This window comes from Vulpes vulpes, chromosome 11 (assembly GCF_048418805.1).
Source record: "Vulpes vulpes isolate BD-2025 chromosome 11, VulVul3, whole genome shotgun sequence".
In the NCBI taxonomy this organism is placed as follows: Eukaryota; Metazoa; Chordata; class Mammalia; order Carnivora; family Canidae; genus Vulpes; species Vulpes vulpes.
In genome coordinates this window covers 83,962,955-83,978,813 of record NC_132790.1, presented here as the reverse complement: position 1 = coordinate 83,978,813, position 15,859 = coordinate 83,962,955, and the positions used below count along the sequence as shown (strand labels likewise).

General features: G+C 36.5%; 2 protein-coding genes across 25 annotated transcripts in view; one reads left to right on the top strand and one right to left on the bottom strand.

Annotated features, from left to right (window-relative positions):
* Nucleotides 1–317: 317 nt before the first annotated feature.
* The window catches only part of NCK1 (NCK adaptor protein 1), an 81,291-nt gene continuing 65,749 nt past the window's right edge, over nt 318–15,859 (bottom strand). For all 24 annotated transcript variants that reach the window (XM_026015478.2, XM_026015477.2, XM_072726924.1 and 21 more), the window contains 2 exons: nt 5,275–5,987; nt 318–2,184 (listed from right to left, as the gene is read on the bottom strand). In XM_026015478.2, coding sequence (XP_025871263.1) covers nt 1,990–2,184; nt 5,275–5,987 — 908 coding nt within the window. In that variant the 3' untranslated portion in view covers nt 318–1,989. The remainder of the gene's footprint in view (nt 2,185–5,274; nt 5,988–15,859) is intronic.
* LOC112932506 (ubiquitin-conjugating enzyme E2 N-like) lies at nt 14,533–15,757 on the top strand. Its single transcript, XM_072726942.1, has one exon. The coding sequence runs from the start codon at nt 14,568–14,570 to the stop codon at nt 15,066–15,068; it is 501 nt and encodes a 166-aa protein (XP_072583043.1). The 5' UTR covers nt 14,533–14,567; the 3' UTR covers nt 15,069–15,757.

The following is a 15,859-nucleotide window of genomic DNA, read 5'->3' as shown; positions in this document are numbered from 1 at the left end:
CAGTCTTCTCCATTCCTAGCTGCTTTCTCAAAATCCTTAACATAAGTTCAGTGGGGTTTGCTATAAATATAGCTCATGTGATACATGATTAATGCATCAATTACACTGTGATTACAAAGTATTAATTGCTTCTTTTTTTTTTTTTTTTTAAGAAACATCTTTTTAAAAAGAAGACTGGGGGGATAAACAAAAAATGGAGAAAAAGAAAGCATCATCAGCTGTTTAAAATCAAATAAAAAGATGTTTACTACCTAATCATATTTATAACACTTTGAAACTATTTTCTTCAACTTATATTCAAGTGATTTTACAGCAAAAACAGGTAAGCACATGACTTTTATTTCTATTACAATTGTCTACTAATAATCATCTCAATAAACAAAGAGAGACTGACAAAGATAATGAAATATGAACTAAAAGGCTTTAAAAGTAGATGGGGGTGAAAGTGAAAAATTGTACATCAATGCTTTAATTGTATTTGCTGACTCCTATTGCTTAGTGGGAGAAGCCAGGGCTGCCACCCAGTGGCAATGTAAGTCTTCAAATGATTTTAAGAGTTAAAGAATAAAAATTACTTAAAATAATTTAAAAAAATAATCCAAAAACCTCATGAATTAGACAATTTCAATTTTAACATCAGTAATTTTGGTGTATTAAATACTTATCTATAACATATTAAAGAATAGAAACATTCATTTGCTTAGGCAGCACTGGGGAAATTTTTTAAAATACCATAAGATTTCCTAATACTGAAAGTAATTTTGCTTAAATTTAAATTCCAGAACGAATTCTGTCGGAGAGGATAGCTAAGACCACAAAAATACAGCTGTTTTCTTCTGTGACCTGCAGAAGTAGATTCAATACTCCATAGTAGCCTCTCATTCATACACCCAAGCTTCTGTTTAGTAAACAAAAACAATAGAAACTCTCCAAAAGTAAGATTTCAAAAATAACTTTCTCTAACCATTTGGCACATCCCATCTTTTCCTCAGGTATAATCAATTTTAGTGTCTCAGTCAACAAAACTCAAAGCTGAAAGAAGGAAAAGAAAATAGCAGAAATACTATACCTAATACTGATAGACATGTTTGGGGAGGGGAGACAAGTATCTCACTGCCTCCTACTTCCCCAACATTTGGCTGCAGCTTTTTTCACACAGACACAGATACAACATGCCCCAATACAAGATGCTTTGTCAAAATAACACTAGGGGGAAAAAATATAACACTAGGGCATCCATCTATAGTTTAAAAAGCTAAATATCTTAGAGACTGCTTTATTCTCTTAAATAACCAGGTAAGAAGCAACCCCACAAAAAAAGTCCTAGAAGTTTAGAGATTTTTGTTTCCAACAGTTGCAAATTAAAAGTGTACAAGTTACGTTTTCAAACCTATGTCCCATTTGTTTTGCTTTACAATGAAGACAATGAATAATTTTAAAAAATGGCAGACACAACATACTTGATATTTACAATGGCTTGCAACAAATACCTGAAAATAATTTCTAATTATCCATTTATTATTGCTATTTAGTCACAGAAAAGAACGTTGTCCAAGAAATTTATTTTAGCATATGCCATATACTGATATAATAATTTTATATGAAGAGAAACCATTGCAGAAGTGACCTAAATATGGTGCCCTTACAAGGAAATAAAGGAAAAAAACCCAATAAATTCTTCCATGTAAAGACTTTCGATCTGCATCATCTTTAGAAAATATAAAACCTTAATATTAGAAGCAAAGAGAAAAACAGACAAGAAACAATAAAACAGAAGACCAAGGATAAGGAACTGCTTTATGCAGATGCTTTGCATATGTAGTATATATGTATGGGCTGAGTTATAATAAAAATACTTATGTATCATACTCAATTCTCATGTAGAGTCAGAAATCAATTTCCAATCAAATATGATTGGATTGACATTTTCTCAGTCTTCAATTACATGATGAGTTATAGCTGTATAGCAGTCACTTCTGGTCAGCATTATCATGACAAATGCTTGATAAGATACAGTTTTTCTCCTTGTTCACTTGTAAAAATTGGTGCCTTTTTGTAATGTTCTACAAGTTCTTCCATGGTGCTGAATTTACGCTGCCCAATGCAGTAGACAGTCTCTTTTAGTTGGACTTTAAAATGCTTGTTTTTCCCTTGTGCTTTTAGTGATACAGAGAAATCATTTGGCTAAAAGAGAAAAAAACACATAGGGTAAACATTTTGAAAGATATCTATTAGCATTTTTATATTACACTAATAATAATAAAGTGCTCAAATTGTAGCTAAGTACTAGGCACTATGCTATTTACATAGATTATCTCCTTTACACCTCTAAACAACCCCTTTTAGAGATGATAAAATCAAGGCTAAGAAAAGCTAAGTTGCTCAAAATCATCCATGTAGTTAACAAGACAGCCAGGATACAAACCCAAGCAGCCAGACTCCAAAGTCTCTTAAATAATATGCTCTAGGGATCTCTGGGTGGCGCAGCGGTTTGGCGCCTGCCTTTGGCCCAGGGCGCGATCCTGGAGACCCGGGATCGAATCCCATATCGGGCTCCCGGTGCATGGAGCCTGCTTCTCCCTCTGCCTATGTCTCTGCCTCTGTCTCTGTGTGACTATCATAAAAAATATATAATAATAATAATAATAATAATAATAATAATAATAATATGCTCTAACACCCATGGCAAATCCTTTAGTTTAACATCTGAAGCACAAGAGCTATCTTCTCTCCTTCAGACAACTGGAGAAACACATGAGAAAACATGAGTTAATGTGAGCTAACAGTAGCTATCTCATAGACTAGCTCAGACATTTGGCTGAATTCTTAAAGACAATAGACACTAATGAGAGGTCATAAACTCAAATGCCTACAAGGGTCAAAAGACATGTAAACAAAGACAGGGTGGACAGAGAGAAGGAACAGTGCATGGCCAATTTAAAGAAAGTGGCCACTTAGTGGTGATTGTTGTCTTGTAGAAATACAGGCAAGGTTGGCAGGCCTTCCAATTTTATTTATTTGTTTTTAAAAAAGATTTATTTATTTATTTATTTATTTATTCATTCATTCATTCATTCATTCGGGGGGGGGGGGGAGAGAAAGAGAGACAGGGAGGGAGAGAGAGAGAGAGGGAGAGAGAGAGAGAGGCAGAGACACAGGCAGAGGGAGAAGCAGGCTCCATGCAGGAAGCCCGACATGGGACGGGATCCCGGGTCTCCAGGATCACACCCCGTGCTGCAGGCGGCGCTAAACCGCTGCACCACGGGGGCTGCCCAGGTCTTCCAATTTTAAAAGGAAGTCTGTCACCTGACTTTTTATAGCAAATTTCCCAATATTTAAATACTGGTAACAAATTCAAATGTTTAAAAAACATTGTTCATGTCAAACAAAATATCCTGTTTGAGATCTTTACTTTAAAAATTCTAGGGATGCTTGGGTGGCTCAGTGGTTGAGCATCCCTTCAGCTTAGGGCCTGATTCTGGGGTCCCAGGACTGAGTCCTGCATTGGGCTCCCCGCAGGGAGCTTGCTTCTCCTTCTGCCAATGTCTCTGCCTCTCTCTGTCTCTCATGAATAAATAAAATCTTAAAAAAAAAAAAAAAATCCTACTGCTAAAAATAATGGTGCCCGTTGGCTAATATCCATGCTCAATTACCCACCAAGAAAATAGTGTTTTGTAACCAAGCTACTTTCTTACTTTTTGTTGTTTTTTTTAACCTAAACACTTTTCGGAACAGTCTAAAAGTTTTATATAGTTACTGACAAAGTTTCAAATAGTGGGCTTCTTGGAAACATCCTATACTTATGGTTACTCTTACCACCCACTCTAAGGTCACTCATTTCCTAACGCTTCTTGCTCACTGCTTGTCCTAGAAAGATAGATCAAGTCAGGCATCTAACAGAAAACAAATCCCACCACTGTTCCCTATCATTGATCCTGCTCTTCCTGAGGGGTTATGTACAGGCCTCATTTCCTGAACTTCATATCAAGCAGTTCAATTACTTCTCTTTTCTTCCCTCCCTTTTATAAACATATACGTGCTATATGCAAGTGCACATACACACACCAGATAAGTTTTCTTCTGACTTTAAATCTTTTCCACAATCACACATTCACATTTATAGAACTACATACACAGAAACAAAGCCAATACTAATGATCTGAAAACTGGAAAAGTAGTGGTATCCTTTTAAAAGGAAAAATAAAGACCAGTTACATGAATAGGATCAAATTCTAATATTCTAAACAGTAATCAAAAGAGCCTACATAACTATTATTCCATTTTTATGGTTTCATAGTTTTACTAATATTAGAAAAAATATCTTTTACTGCAAATACATTTCAAAAACAGTGAGTATTAAAATAGGTTTCTGAGGTAAATAATAAAAGTGTATTCCGGGGTATCCCTGGGTGGCGCAGCGGTTTGGCGCCTGCGTTTGGCCCAGGGCGCGATCCTGGAGACCCGGGATCGAATCCCACGTCGGGCTCCCAGTGCATGGAGCCTGCTTCTCCCTCTGCCTATGTCTCTGCCTCTCTCTCTCTCTCTCTCTCTCTATGACTATCATAAATAAATAATAAAAAAAAATTAAAATAAAATAAAAGTGTATTCCAACTTCCAAACAACCAATCTATGAACAAACTTAAATCTCAATTTCTTTAATTTAGGGATTTCCTTTTATAAGGATGACAGCACATCCAATATGCAATTTAAAAAATGTTTTCTCAGGTGCACCTAGGTGGCTCAGTCAGTCAATCTTCTGACTCTCGATTTCAGCTCAGGTCATGATATCATGGTCGTGAGATTGAGCCCCGAGTCAGGCGCTGCACTGAGTGTGGGACCTGCTTGAGATTCTCTCTTTTCTCCTCTGCCCCTCCCCACACACATGTGGGTGCACATACTCTCTTCCTCTCAAGAAAAAAAAAATTTTTTTCCCCCAGTTTAGTCCATTGCATTGTTTTAACTCTGAACAGAGAAGTCACAGTTCAGTTTTCTTCATTTTTCAGTGTAATGCAACAGAAGATATTTCAGAAATGCAAGACCAAAAGAATTTCAAAAGGCCAAATAATCCAGCATAGTTTAATCACTGCTAGGGCTGTATTTTATTCAAAATAAATATGATTGGAAAGAACATTGACTTTAGCTTCAGAAAATGTAAGTATACATCCCAACTTATCACCTGATTAATTTTAGAGAAGCAACTTACTCTTTCCAATCTTCTATTTATTTTTTTTAATACTCAGAGCTCTATTTCTATTTATGTGAAAATCAACTTACCGAAGATTCACTATCACGAATGAGGAAATCACCTTCATGCCCTCTTTCATTTAATGCCATTTCTGCTTGATGCCTGGTGACTTTCCCATAATACCATGGATTGCCAGCAAACTTTCCAGTGAGTGAAGGCCTAATGTAATCACACTGAGGAGGTGATGGTTCCAAACCTGAGGTTAATGGATTGTTCTGCATAATGGTAACATAGTTTTTTGGCACCAGACCAACCATTCCATTGATCTTCCTGCATTTCCACCATTCAGGGTCATTTTCAGGCTTTTCAATAACATCCATTACATCTCCTTTCTCAAAATTAAGTTCTTCATCATTGGACGAACTGAATGGGTAAAGAGCCTGTACCACATGCAACACTTGGCCAGTATTTAGGTTATTGACAACTGCTGCTAATTTTTCTGACAGAGAACCCACATGGTCACCCAAAGGACTGTCACCTTCCTCAGTTACATAGTTTGAAGGGAACCATCCAACTTGTCCATTGTAGCTACCTCGCCACCACCCATCACTGCATTTCTCCATGACGATCACCTTTGTCCCTTTTATCAATGACAATTCATCCTCTCTCTCTGCCATGTAGTTAAATTTTACATAAGCAGGCATGTTGAGATCATACAGACGTTCCCCTGGGTCAACAAAGCTATCATCAGCAGGTGATGCAGAATCTGGCACACTGTGTTTTCTTTTCACTTTTCCAATGCCTGTTCACATAAAAAAGAGTAATAAAAGAATATAAGATAATGATAACCAAAAAATACAATTTTTCATTATTAAAAAAGGATCTTTACCTCTGTAGTTTTTTTAAGCCTTTAAATTTAGATAACAAATTTCTTTCTTCTTTTTTCCTTTCTTTACATCTTCATGACTTGTTTATTTTATAACTGGAAGTTTGTACCTTTTGACTTCCTTCACAAATTCTTTTCACAACCAAACATATAAGTCAGTTATTATATGACAGTTTATCCTCTCATCTTTTTTCAAAGGTGCTGAAATAATTGTATAACATAATGACAATTTCCCTAAATTTAACAAAATTTCTTCCAAATATAGATTATTTCTCTCATACCTACAACCTAAGTACATAAAGCCTTCACCAAACCCCTATGCTTGTCTTACTCTACCAATCTAAATTCTATAATTAGCTGTATAAAAATAAAACAACAAATTACAACTTGATATGCAATATAAAGTTGTAGGTCTGTCTGGGTAATCCTTTCATTTGCTTTCTTAGTTCCCATATCCATGCTGCTCTATTTACCTCATTATGTTTATTTTATTTTTAAAGATTGTATTTATTTATTCATCAGAGAAAGAGAGAGAGAGAGAGTCAGAGACAAAGGCAGAGGGAGAAGCAGGCTCCATGCAGGGAGCCCGACGTGGGACTTGATCCCGGGGCCTCCAGGATCACGCCCTGGGCCGAAGGTGGTGCTAAACTGCTGAGCCACCCGGGCTGCCTTGTTTATTTTAAAGTAATACATTATTTTCTTGTTTTTCTCCCCTCATCCTCTTCACATGCAAGCTCCAGAAGAGCAGGGATTTTTGTTTACTTTGTTCACAGATACAAAACCAAAAATCTCAGACAGTGCTAGTACACAGTAGATGCTTAATACATATTTGTTGAAAGAAATGAGAAAAGCACCACATGGTACTACCATCATAAATGTATGCTATGTCAACTTTGATCATGTGTTTTCACTGCTGATCATTTCTTAGCACATGATTTTATGTTCTGCTTTTAATGAGAAAATGGAGGCACTCCTAGATAAAACTCCTCAAAACCTTCTCACTATCTCAAAACTCCTTATTACCCTCAATCTTTTTCTTCATGCAAATTTCCAATCTCTGATCCTCCCGGGATTTTAAATACCATTTTTCCTGCCTCTTTTGGGACTCTTGGCCATCCCTGTTTCCCTCCTACTCAGATCCTTCTACTGTCTAAAAACATACTCAGATCATTTCCATTCCAAAATAAAGTTACTTCAATCCTGCTACTCCTTTTGAACTATACCATTCTTTAAACATGGTAAAAAGACTCTTTTTCCCCTTCAACTTCTTCACCATTCACTCACTCATTCCTAACTTCTTATGATCTGATCCTTTAATCTCTACCATTCTACCAAACTACTCAATTAAACCATTCTTATAAAAATTGTGTCATCTCTTTACTGCCAATCAATAACTTTTAGAGCCCTCATTCTTTTCAAACTCTCAAGGCAGCAACTAAGATCACAGATTATTCTATTGTTTTCTCCTTTAACTTCCCTGAGAGTCTCCTGTCTTACCTACTGACCTGTTTAAATATTTTTATTTATCTCTGTCTGGACTCCCCTAAACCTTGTTATAAAATCGTACTGTATTTATTTTCTGTCTTCCTTCTTTAATACGAGTTTCCTGAAGGCAGGAAACTGGTTCTTAATACCTTTGTATTTTCAGCACCCACATAATAGGAACAAAATAAATATTTGCTGAATGAAAAAGTGAAGAAATTCCTCAGTTAAAAGCGCGTCCCAAAATATGATGCCTGAACTTCCTCTCTACTTCAAGGATATCTTATACTTTTGTTTTTTGTAACTTCTGTATAGAAGGTTCTAAGGTCTCTCTGCAGGTCTAAGCTCTGTCTGGAATTCAAGAACTATGATTCCAACCATCACTAGACACCTACAGATTGTAGATATTTGCACTTCAAATACAACAAATACAAGACTTATCTCTAAATAAAAATAACCTCTCCCATGCCAATAAATCAGTTCCCTGCCTCTCAGCTTCTTTACTTGTAGTTAATATCATCCCTAAAAATCCCCACATCAGGAATTTCTGGCAGAGTAGGGAATTCTATGGCTCCATTTGCCCTGAAAGGCAACTAATGAGCTGACAGATAATGTCAAAATCAACTTTTGCAGAATTCTGGAATCTAGTAATAAATTTTTTTTTAGGGCAAAGATTAGTGAAAAAAGAAGCTGCTGCTTTGTAGTAAGAATGCTGTGGCATTTTAAATCACTTGCCTATCATCTTTTACATCCCAAATCAGTAGTGGCTTTGAGGACAGTAACTGGCACTCCTAATGCCAGAGGGAGCAATACAGATCTTATTCTCAAAGAATTATGACTGTGGATTTCAAGCTGTTTGGCGGCCATGTGAAGGATAGGCATAAAAGCTTGCCTTGGTTTTACTGGACCTGGAACATTCTCATTCTTTTCCTGAAATCATTTAATTGATGTAGCAGCCTGGAGAAAGGGGCAAAAACTGGGACAAGGCACAGACTGAAAACCCCAGCAAGGAAAAGACAGAACACCAACTTCAGAGGCCACACAGGACAAAGAATATAGACTTTACAAAAATAGTTTAGAAAACTCACTAAACAAGTAAACAACCTATAATAAGAAGCAACAACAAACCATAGCGGGGGTAGAATCTGATGATAGAAGAAAAAACTGTCAATCAAGAATTCTATACCCAGCAATATCGTCCTTCAAATTTGAAGGAAAAATTAAGACACTCCTAGGTAAACAGAAACTGAAGGAGTTTGTCACACTAGGTTCATGCTAAATAAATGCTAAAGAAAGTCCTCTAGGCTGAAATGAAAGGACACTAAACAGTAACTTAAAGCCATATGAGGAAATAATAGTAAAGGTAGCTTCGTTCATAAATATAAAAGCCAGTATTATTATTTTTTTGGTTCGTAAATCCTCTTTTTTTTTCCTATATGATTAAGATACAAATTTATAAAACAGTAATTTCAAATCGAGGTTAATGGGCAAACAATGTATAAAAACAGAACTTTATGGGGCAGTTGGTTAAGCTTCAGACTCTTTGGTTTCATAAGTTTCAGACTCTCAGGATCGTAAGATGGAGCCCTATGTCGGGCTCTCTGCTCAGCAGGGAGTCTGTTTCTCCCTCTCCCTCTGTGCTCGCTCATGCACTCTCTCTCTCAAATAAATAAAATCTTAAAAAAAAAAATTTCAAAAAAAAAAAACCTCTCTCCTTCTCCCTCCATCTCTACCCCACTTTCTAAAATAAAATAATCTTAAAAAAAAAAAAAAAAAGATGAAACTGTAAAGGAGTAGTTTTGTATACCAGCTAAATTTGCATCATTTCAAAAATGACTGTTAAAAAGTTAAAATGTTAATTATAATCCTCTGGGTAATCACTAAGGAAAAGCTAAAAAAATAAAAGAAAGAAATGAGAAGGGAAAATGGTACATCAGGAGAAAAATCAATTACAAAAGAAGTCAGTAGTAGAAGAGTTGAGGGGAGAAAAGACATGCAACATAAAGGAAACAAATAGCAAAACAGTAGGCATGGGGCGCCTGGGTGGCTCAGCGGTTGAGTGCCTGCCTTCAGCCCAGGGTGTGATCCTGGAGTCCCTGGATCGAATCCCACATCAGGCTCCCTGCATGGAGCCGGCTTCTCTCTCTGCCTATGTCTCTGACCGCCCCCCCTCGCTCTCGCTCTGTCTCTCGTGAATAAATAAAATCTTAAAAAAAAAAAAAGAAAAGAAACAGTAGGCAGCCTTCCTTACCTGTAATTACTTTAAATATAAGTGAATTAAAATAATGGACTAAAGGGACAAAGGTTGGCAGAATGGATTTAAAAACAAGATCCAACTCCATGCTATCTATAAGCACTCACTTGAGATCCAGAGATACAAACAGGTAAAGTAAAAGGACAGAACAACATATTCCATGAAAATAGTAACCAAAAGAGAATGGTTGTATTAATATCAGACAACACAGTCCTCAAGACACAGGTTGTTAAAGGAGACAAAAGACATTATTATGTATTGATAAAAGGGTCAATCCATCAAGAGGATACAAACATTATACACACCTAGTAAGAGAGCTTCAGGACATATAAAGCAAAACTGACAATTAAAGGGAGAAACTGACAGTTCTACAATATAGTTAGAGACTTTAATACTTTTCAATAATGAGTAGAACTAGACAAAAATTTATTAAGGAAATAGAGGACCTGAAAAATACTATAAGTTAATTAGACCTAACAGACATATAGAACACTGATAAACAACAGCAGAATATACAGTTTTCTCCAGTGCACACAGAACACTCTCCAAGATAAACCATATGTTAGGCCACAAGACAAATCTAAATACATTTAAAGAGACTGAAATCATACAAAATATCTTCTCTGACCATAATGGAATGAAACTAAAAATTAACAGAAAGGAAAACTGGAAAATTCACAAATATATGTAAATTAACACACTAAAACAACTGGTAGGTCAAAGAAAAAAATTACAGGTGAGATTTAAAAATACCCTGAGACATATGGCAATGAAAACACAACATACCAAAATCTACAAGCTGCAGCAAAAGCAGTGCTCAGAAGGAAATTTTTTTTTAATTTTATTTATTTATTCATGAGAAACACAGAGAGAGGCAGAGACATAAGCAGAAGGAGAAACAGGCTTGATCCAGGGATCACAAAAGGCAGATGCTCAACCACTGAGCTACCCAGGTGCCCCTCAGAAGGAAATTTATAGCTCTAAAAGCTTATGATAAAAAAGGAAAATTTTTTTAAAGAAGAAATTGATCTCACTCAAATCAATAACCTAACTTTAACCCTTAGAGAACTAGAGAAAGATCAAACTAACCCAAAGCTAGAAGAAGAAAAAAAAAAATAATAAAGATCAGAGCAGAGATAAACACAAGAATACAAAAGGAGAATACAAAAACAAAGAGTCAATGAAACTACATGAAATACAAAACAATGAAAAAGTTGTTTTTGAAAATAGCAAAATTGACAAGACTCAAATTACTAAAATCAGAAATAAAGTGGGATTCACTAGAAACCTAACAGAAATAAAATAAGAAAAAAAAACCACTATGAACACTTGTACACTAATAAATTAGATAACCTAGATGAAAAGAACAAATTGCTAAACACACAAACTCAAGAACCAATAGAAAAATTGGACAGATCTGTCACAAGTAAAAGAGTAAATCAGTAACCAAAAACTTCACAATAAGGAAAAGTCCAGGACTGAGTAACTTATCAATTCTACCAAACATTTCCTTCTCAAATTTCTACAAAAGAGATAGAAGGAAACATTTCGTAACTCATTCTATTGAGGTCAGCACTACCCTGGTATCAAAGCCAGATAAAGTTATCACAAGAAAAGTATTGACCAATATACCTTATGAATATAGATTGAAAATTCTCAGGGTGCCTGGGTGGCTCAGTCTGTTAAGCATCTGCCTTTAGCTTGGGTCATGATCCCAATGGTCCTGGGATCAAGCTTTCCCACATTGGGTTCTCTGCCTGGTGGAAAGCCTCCTTCTCCCTCTCCCTCTGCCTGCCCCTCTCCCTGCTTGTGCTCTCTGTCAAGTAAATAAAAAATTTTTAAAAATTCCTCAACAAAATAATCAATTCTTGCTATTCGTGGTAGTTACATTCAATAAAGTTACCATGAAATACCTACAAACATCTCTGTTCACAACATTTGTATCAACCAAGCAATATATAACCTTGCTTCACACTTTATTTAATGTAAAATATTAACAGTGAACTTTGGCCCACATCACTGTAACTCATACCTAAATGAAGCTTACCTAACACATATTTTTTCCATGAGGCAAATCACATCTTTCTTGCACTTAGGAATACTAGGCAATACTTTAGGGCTGTGCTTGGGGGAGGGGGGCATTTTAAACAGCAAAATCATAAACAAACCAAAAAAAGGGTAACAATGGGCAACCCAGGTGGCTCAGTGGTTTAGTGCCACCTTCAGCCCAGAGTGTGGCCCTGGAGACCCGGGATCGAGTCCCATGTCAGGCTCCCAGCATGGAGTCTGCTTTTCCCTCTCCTGTGTCTCTGCCTCTCTCTCTCTCTCTCTCTCTCTCTCTCTCTCTCTCATGAATAAATAAACAAAATCTTTAAAAAAAAAAAAAAGGATAACAATGAGAAAGTCATGGCACTAAATAGACTGCTTATTCACAATATGAGAGCTGAAACAAAAAGGCAGGCCATCACCTTGTTCAACCTCAGCTGGCAATATGTGCATCAGACAACTCAAAATTTATGCTACTCTGCACATGTCCACAAAAGCATCCCAATGATCAATTTGGGACTTCCAAATAAAATTTTAGCGAGTAGGCAAATTCACAAATATGGAATTTGCTAAAAACAGGGATTATCTATACTAGCAAACAATATAGCAACATATTAATAGGAATGTACATCATGATAAAGGGATATTTGTCCCAGGAATAGAAGAGTAATTCAATAGTTAACAATATGAAAATCAGTATTATTACATACCACATTAATATAAAGAAAAAACCCCAAATTATCTCAACTGATGCAGAAAAAGCACAGGATAAAATCTAATATCATTTCATGATAAAAGTACCAGCCAACTAGGAATATAAAGGAATTTCCTCAACATCATAAAGGGCATTTACTAAAAACAACAACAACAACCTGCAGTTACCATCACATTCAAAAGTAAAAGACTGAAAGCTAAGATCAGGAACAAGACATGGATGCCCTTTCACCCACTTCTATTCAACAATGTACTGGAAGCAGTAGCTAGGACAATTACGTAAGAAAAAGAAAAGAGATCCAAACAAGAAAGGAAGAAGTAAAATAATCTTTATTTGCAGATGACATGATCATAAATACAGAAAATTTTTATTTCTGTATGTGTGTAACACAAAAAATGTTATAATAAATTTGCAAGATACAAAAATCAACACACAAAAACCAACTGCATTTCTATATACTAGCAGAGAACAGTTCTAAGAGGAAAATGAGAAAACAATTCCATTTATGATAGCATACATAATCAAATACATAGGTTAAACTTATTGATCAAGGAGGTACAAGACCAGTATACCGAACACTACAAAATACTACTAAAATTAAAGCAGATCTAAGAAAAGACATTCTGTGTTTATGGATTTGAGGGCTCAATATTTTTAGATGGTAACACTATCCAAAGTGATCCACAGATTCCATGTAATTCTTTTCAAAGTTCTAATATTCCTTTTTTTGCAGAAATAGAAATGCTGATTCTAAAATTCATATGGAATTGCAAGGGACCCAAATTACCAAAAAAATCTTAAAGAAATGAAAACAATGGGTAGCCTGGGTGGCTCAGTTGGTTGTGTCCAACTCTTAATTTCAGCCCAGGTCATGATCTTAAGGTCATGAGCCCAAGCCCATGTTGGACTCCACGCTGGACATGAAGCCTGCTTAAGATTCCCTCTCTCGGGATCCCTGGGTGGCACAGCGGTTTAGCGCCTGCCTTTGGCCCAGGGCGCGATCCTGGAGACCCGGGATCGAGTCTCACGTCGGGCTCTCGGTACATGGAGCCTGCTTCTCCCTCTGCCTGTGTCTCTGCCTCTCTCTCTCTCTGTGACTATCATAAATAAATAAAAATTAAAAAAAAAAAAAAGATTCCCTCTCTCCCTCTCCCTTTGCCACCACCCCCCAAAAAAAGATGAAAAGAAAAATGGGGGATTTTCACTTCTCAATTTCAAAACTCACTTCTAAGCCACACAGTAATCAAAACAGTACAGTACTAGCATAAAAGGACATACAGACCAACAGAGCAGAGCTGAGCGTTCTGAGATAAACTCATACATCTATGGTCAACAGATTTTAGACAAGGGTGCCAGACCATTTAATGGGGGGAAAGAACAGTCTCTTCAACAAGTGATGCTAGGAGAAATGGATATCCATACGCAAAAGAATGAAGTCAGACACCTAATTTGCACAACAAACAAAAATTAACTCAAAATGGATCAATTACTTAAATATAAGAGTGAGAACTTTAAAACCGCTGGAAGAAAACATAAGGGAAAATCTTTATGACCTGGGAGTAGCAATGAATTCTTAGATTTGACCCCAAATGCACAAGCAAAAAAAAAAAAAAAAAAGATTGCATAGTCTACAGTCTAAATCCAGAACACATAAGGAACTCTTGGAACCCAGCAGCAAAAGAACCTATTTCAATAACAAGCAAAGGACTTGAGCAAACATTTCCCCAACAAAGATATAAAATGTCCAAAAACAGATGCAAAGATGTTCAACATCATTAGTCATTAGGGAAATGCAAATCTAAGTACAATGAAATACCATTTTCACACCTATTAAGATAGCTATAACAAAACAAAACTAAACCAAAACAGGGAAAATAACAAGTGTCCATGAGGATATGGAAAAAACAAACCCCTCCAACACTGTTGATCAAAATGTAAAATGGGGTGAGGTGAGTGGGGCCAGGGTCGAGAGCAGAGGCCGAACTCGGGATCTGACAAGATGGCTGGGCTGCCCCGCAGGATTATCAAGGAAACCCAGCGTTTGCTGGCAGAACCAGTTCCTGGCATTAAAGCAGAACCAGATGAGAGCAACGCCCGTTATTTTCATGTGGTCATTGCTGGCCCCCAGGATTCCCCCTTTGAGGGAGGGACTTTTATTTATTTATTTATTTTTTTATTTTTTGAGGGAGGGACTTTTAAACTGGAACTATTCCTTCCAGAAGAATACCCGATGGCAGCCCCTAAAGTACGTTTCATGACCAAAATTTATCATCCTAATGTAGACAAGTTAGGAAGAATATGTTTAGATATTTTGAAAGATAAGTGGTCCCCAGCACTGCAGATCCGCACAGTTCTGCTATCGATCCAGGCTTTGTTAAGTGCTCCCAATCCAGATGATCCGTTAGCAAATGATATAGCGGAGCAGTGGAAGACCAACGAAGCCCAAGCCATAGAAACAGCTAGAGCATGGACTAGGCTATATGCCATGAATAATATTTAAAATCCATCTGATCATGAAGTGTGCATCACTTCTCCTGTTCTGCCAAGACGTCTTCCTTTTTTGTTTGCATTTAATGGACACAGTCTTAGAAATGTTACAGAATAAAAGCCCAGACATCTTCAGTCCTTTGGTGACTAAATGCACATTAGCAAATCTATGTCTTGTCCTGATTCACTGTTGTAAAGCATGAGCAGAGGCTAGAAGTACTATTTGGATTGTTGTGAAACGTTTCAAAGCAGTGGCCCCTCTCTGCTTTTATTCATTTCCCCCATCATGGTTTAAGTATAAAGCACTGTGAATGAAGGTAGTTGTCAGGGTTAGCTGCAAGGGTGTGGGTGTTTTTCTTTATTATTATTTTGAGGGGGAGAGGTAGTTTCATTTTAATTTTATGGGCTCCTTTCCCCCTTTTTATGATGATCTAATTGCATCGGTTAAAAGCAGCTAACCAGTTCTTTAGAATATGCTCTCTAGCCAAGTCTAACTTTATTTAGACGCTGTAGATGGACAAGCTTGATTGTTTGAACCAAAATGGGAACATTAAACAAACATCACAGCAGCCCTCACTAATAACATTGTGACTTTGCTGTCAAGTGTAGAATCCTTCCTTCAAGAAAAAGCTTGTGACCATTTTGTATGGCTTGTCTGGAAACTTCTGTAAATCTTATGTTTTAGTAAAATATTTTTTGTTATTCTAAAAAAACAAAATGTAAAATGGTACAACTGCTATGGAAAACAATGGTCCCTCAAAATGTTAAAAATTTAATTACCATATGATAATTCCACTCCCAGGT

Coding starts and splice junctions, on each gene's coding strand:
- LOC112932506 (XM_072726942.1), top strand. CDS start 14,568: ATGGCTGGGCTGCCCCGCAGGATTATCAAGGAAACCCAGCGTTTGCTG.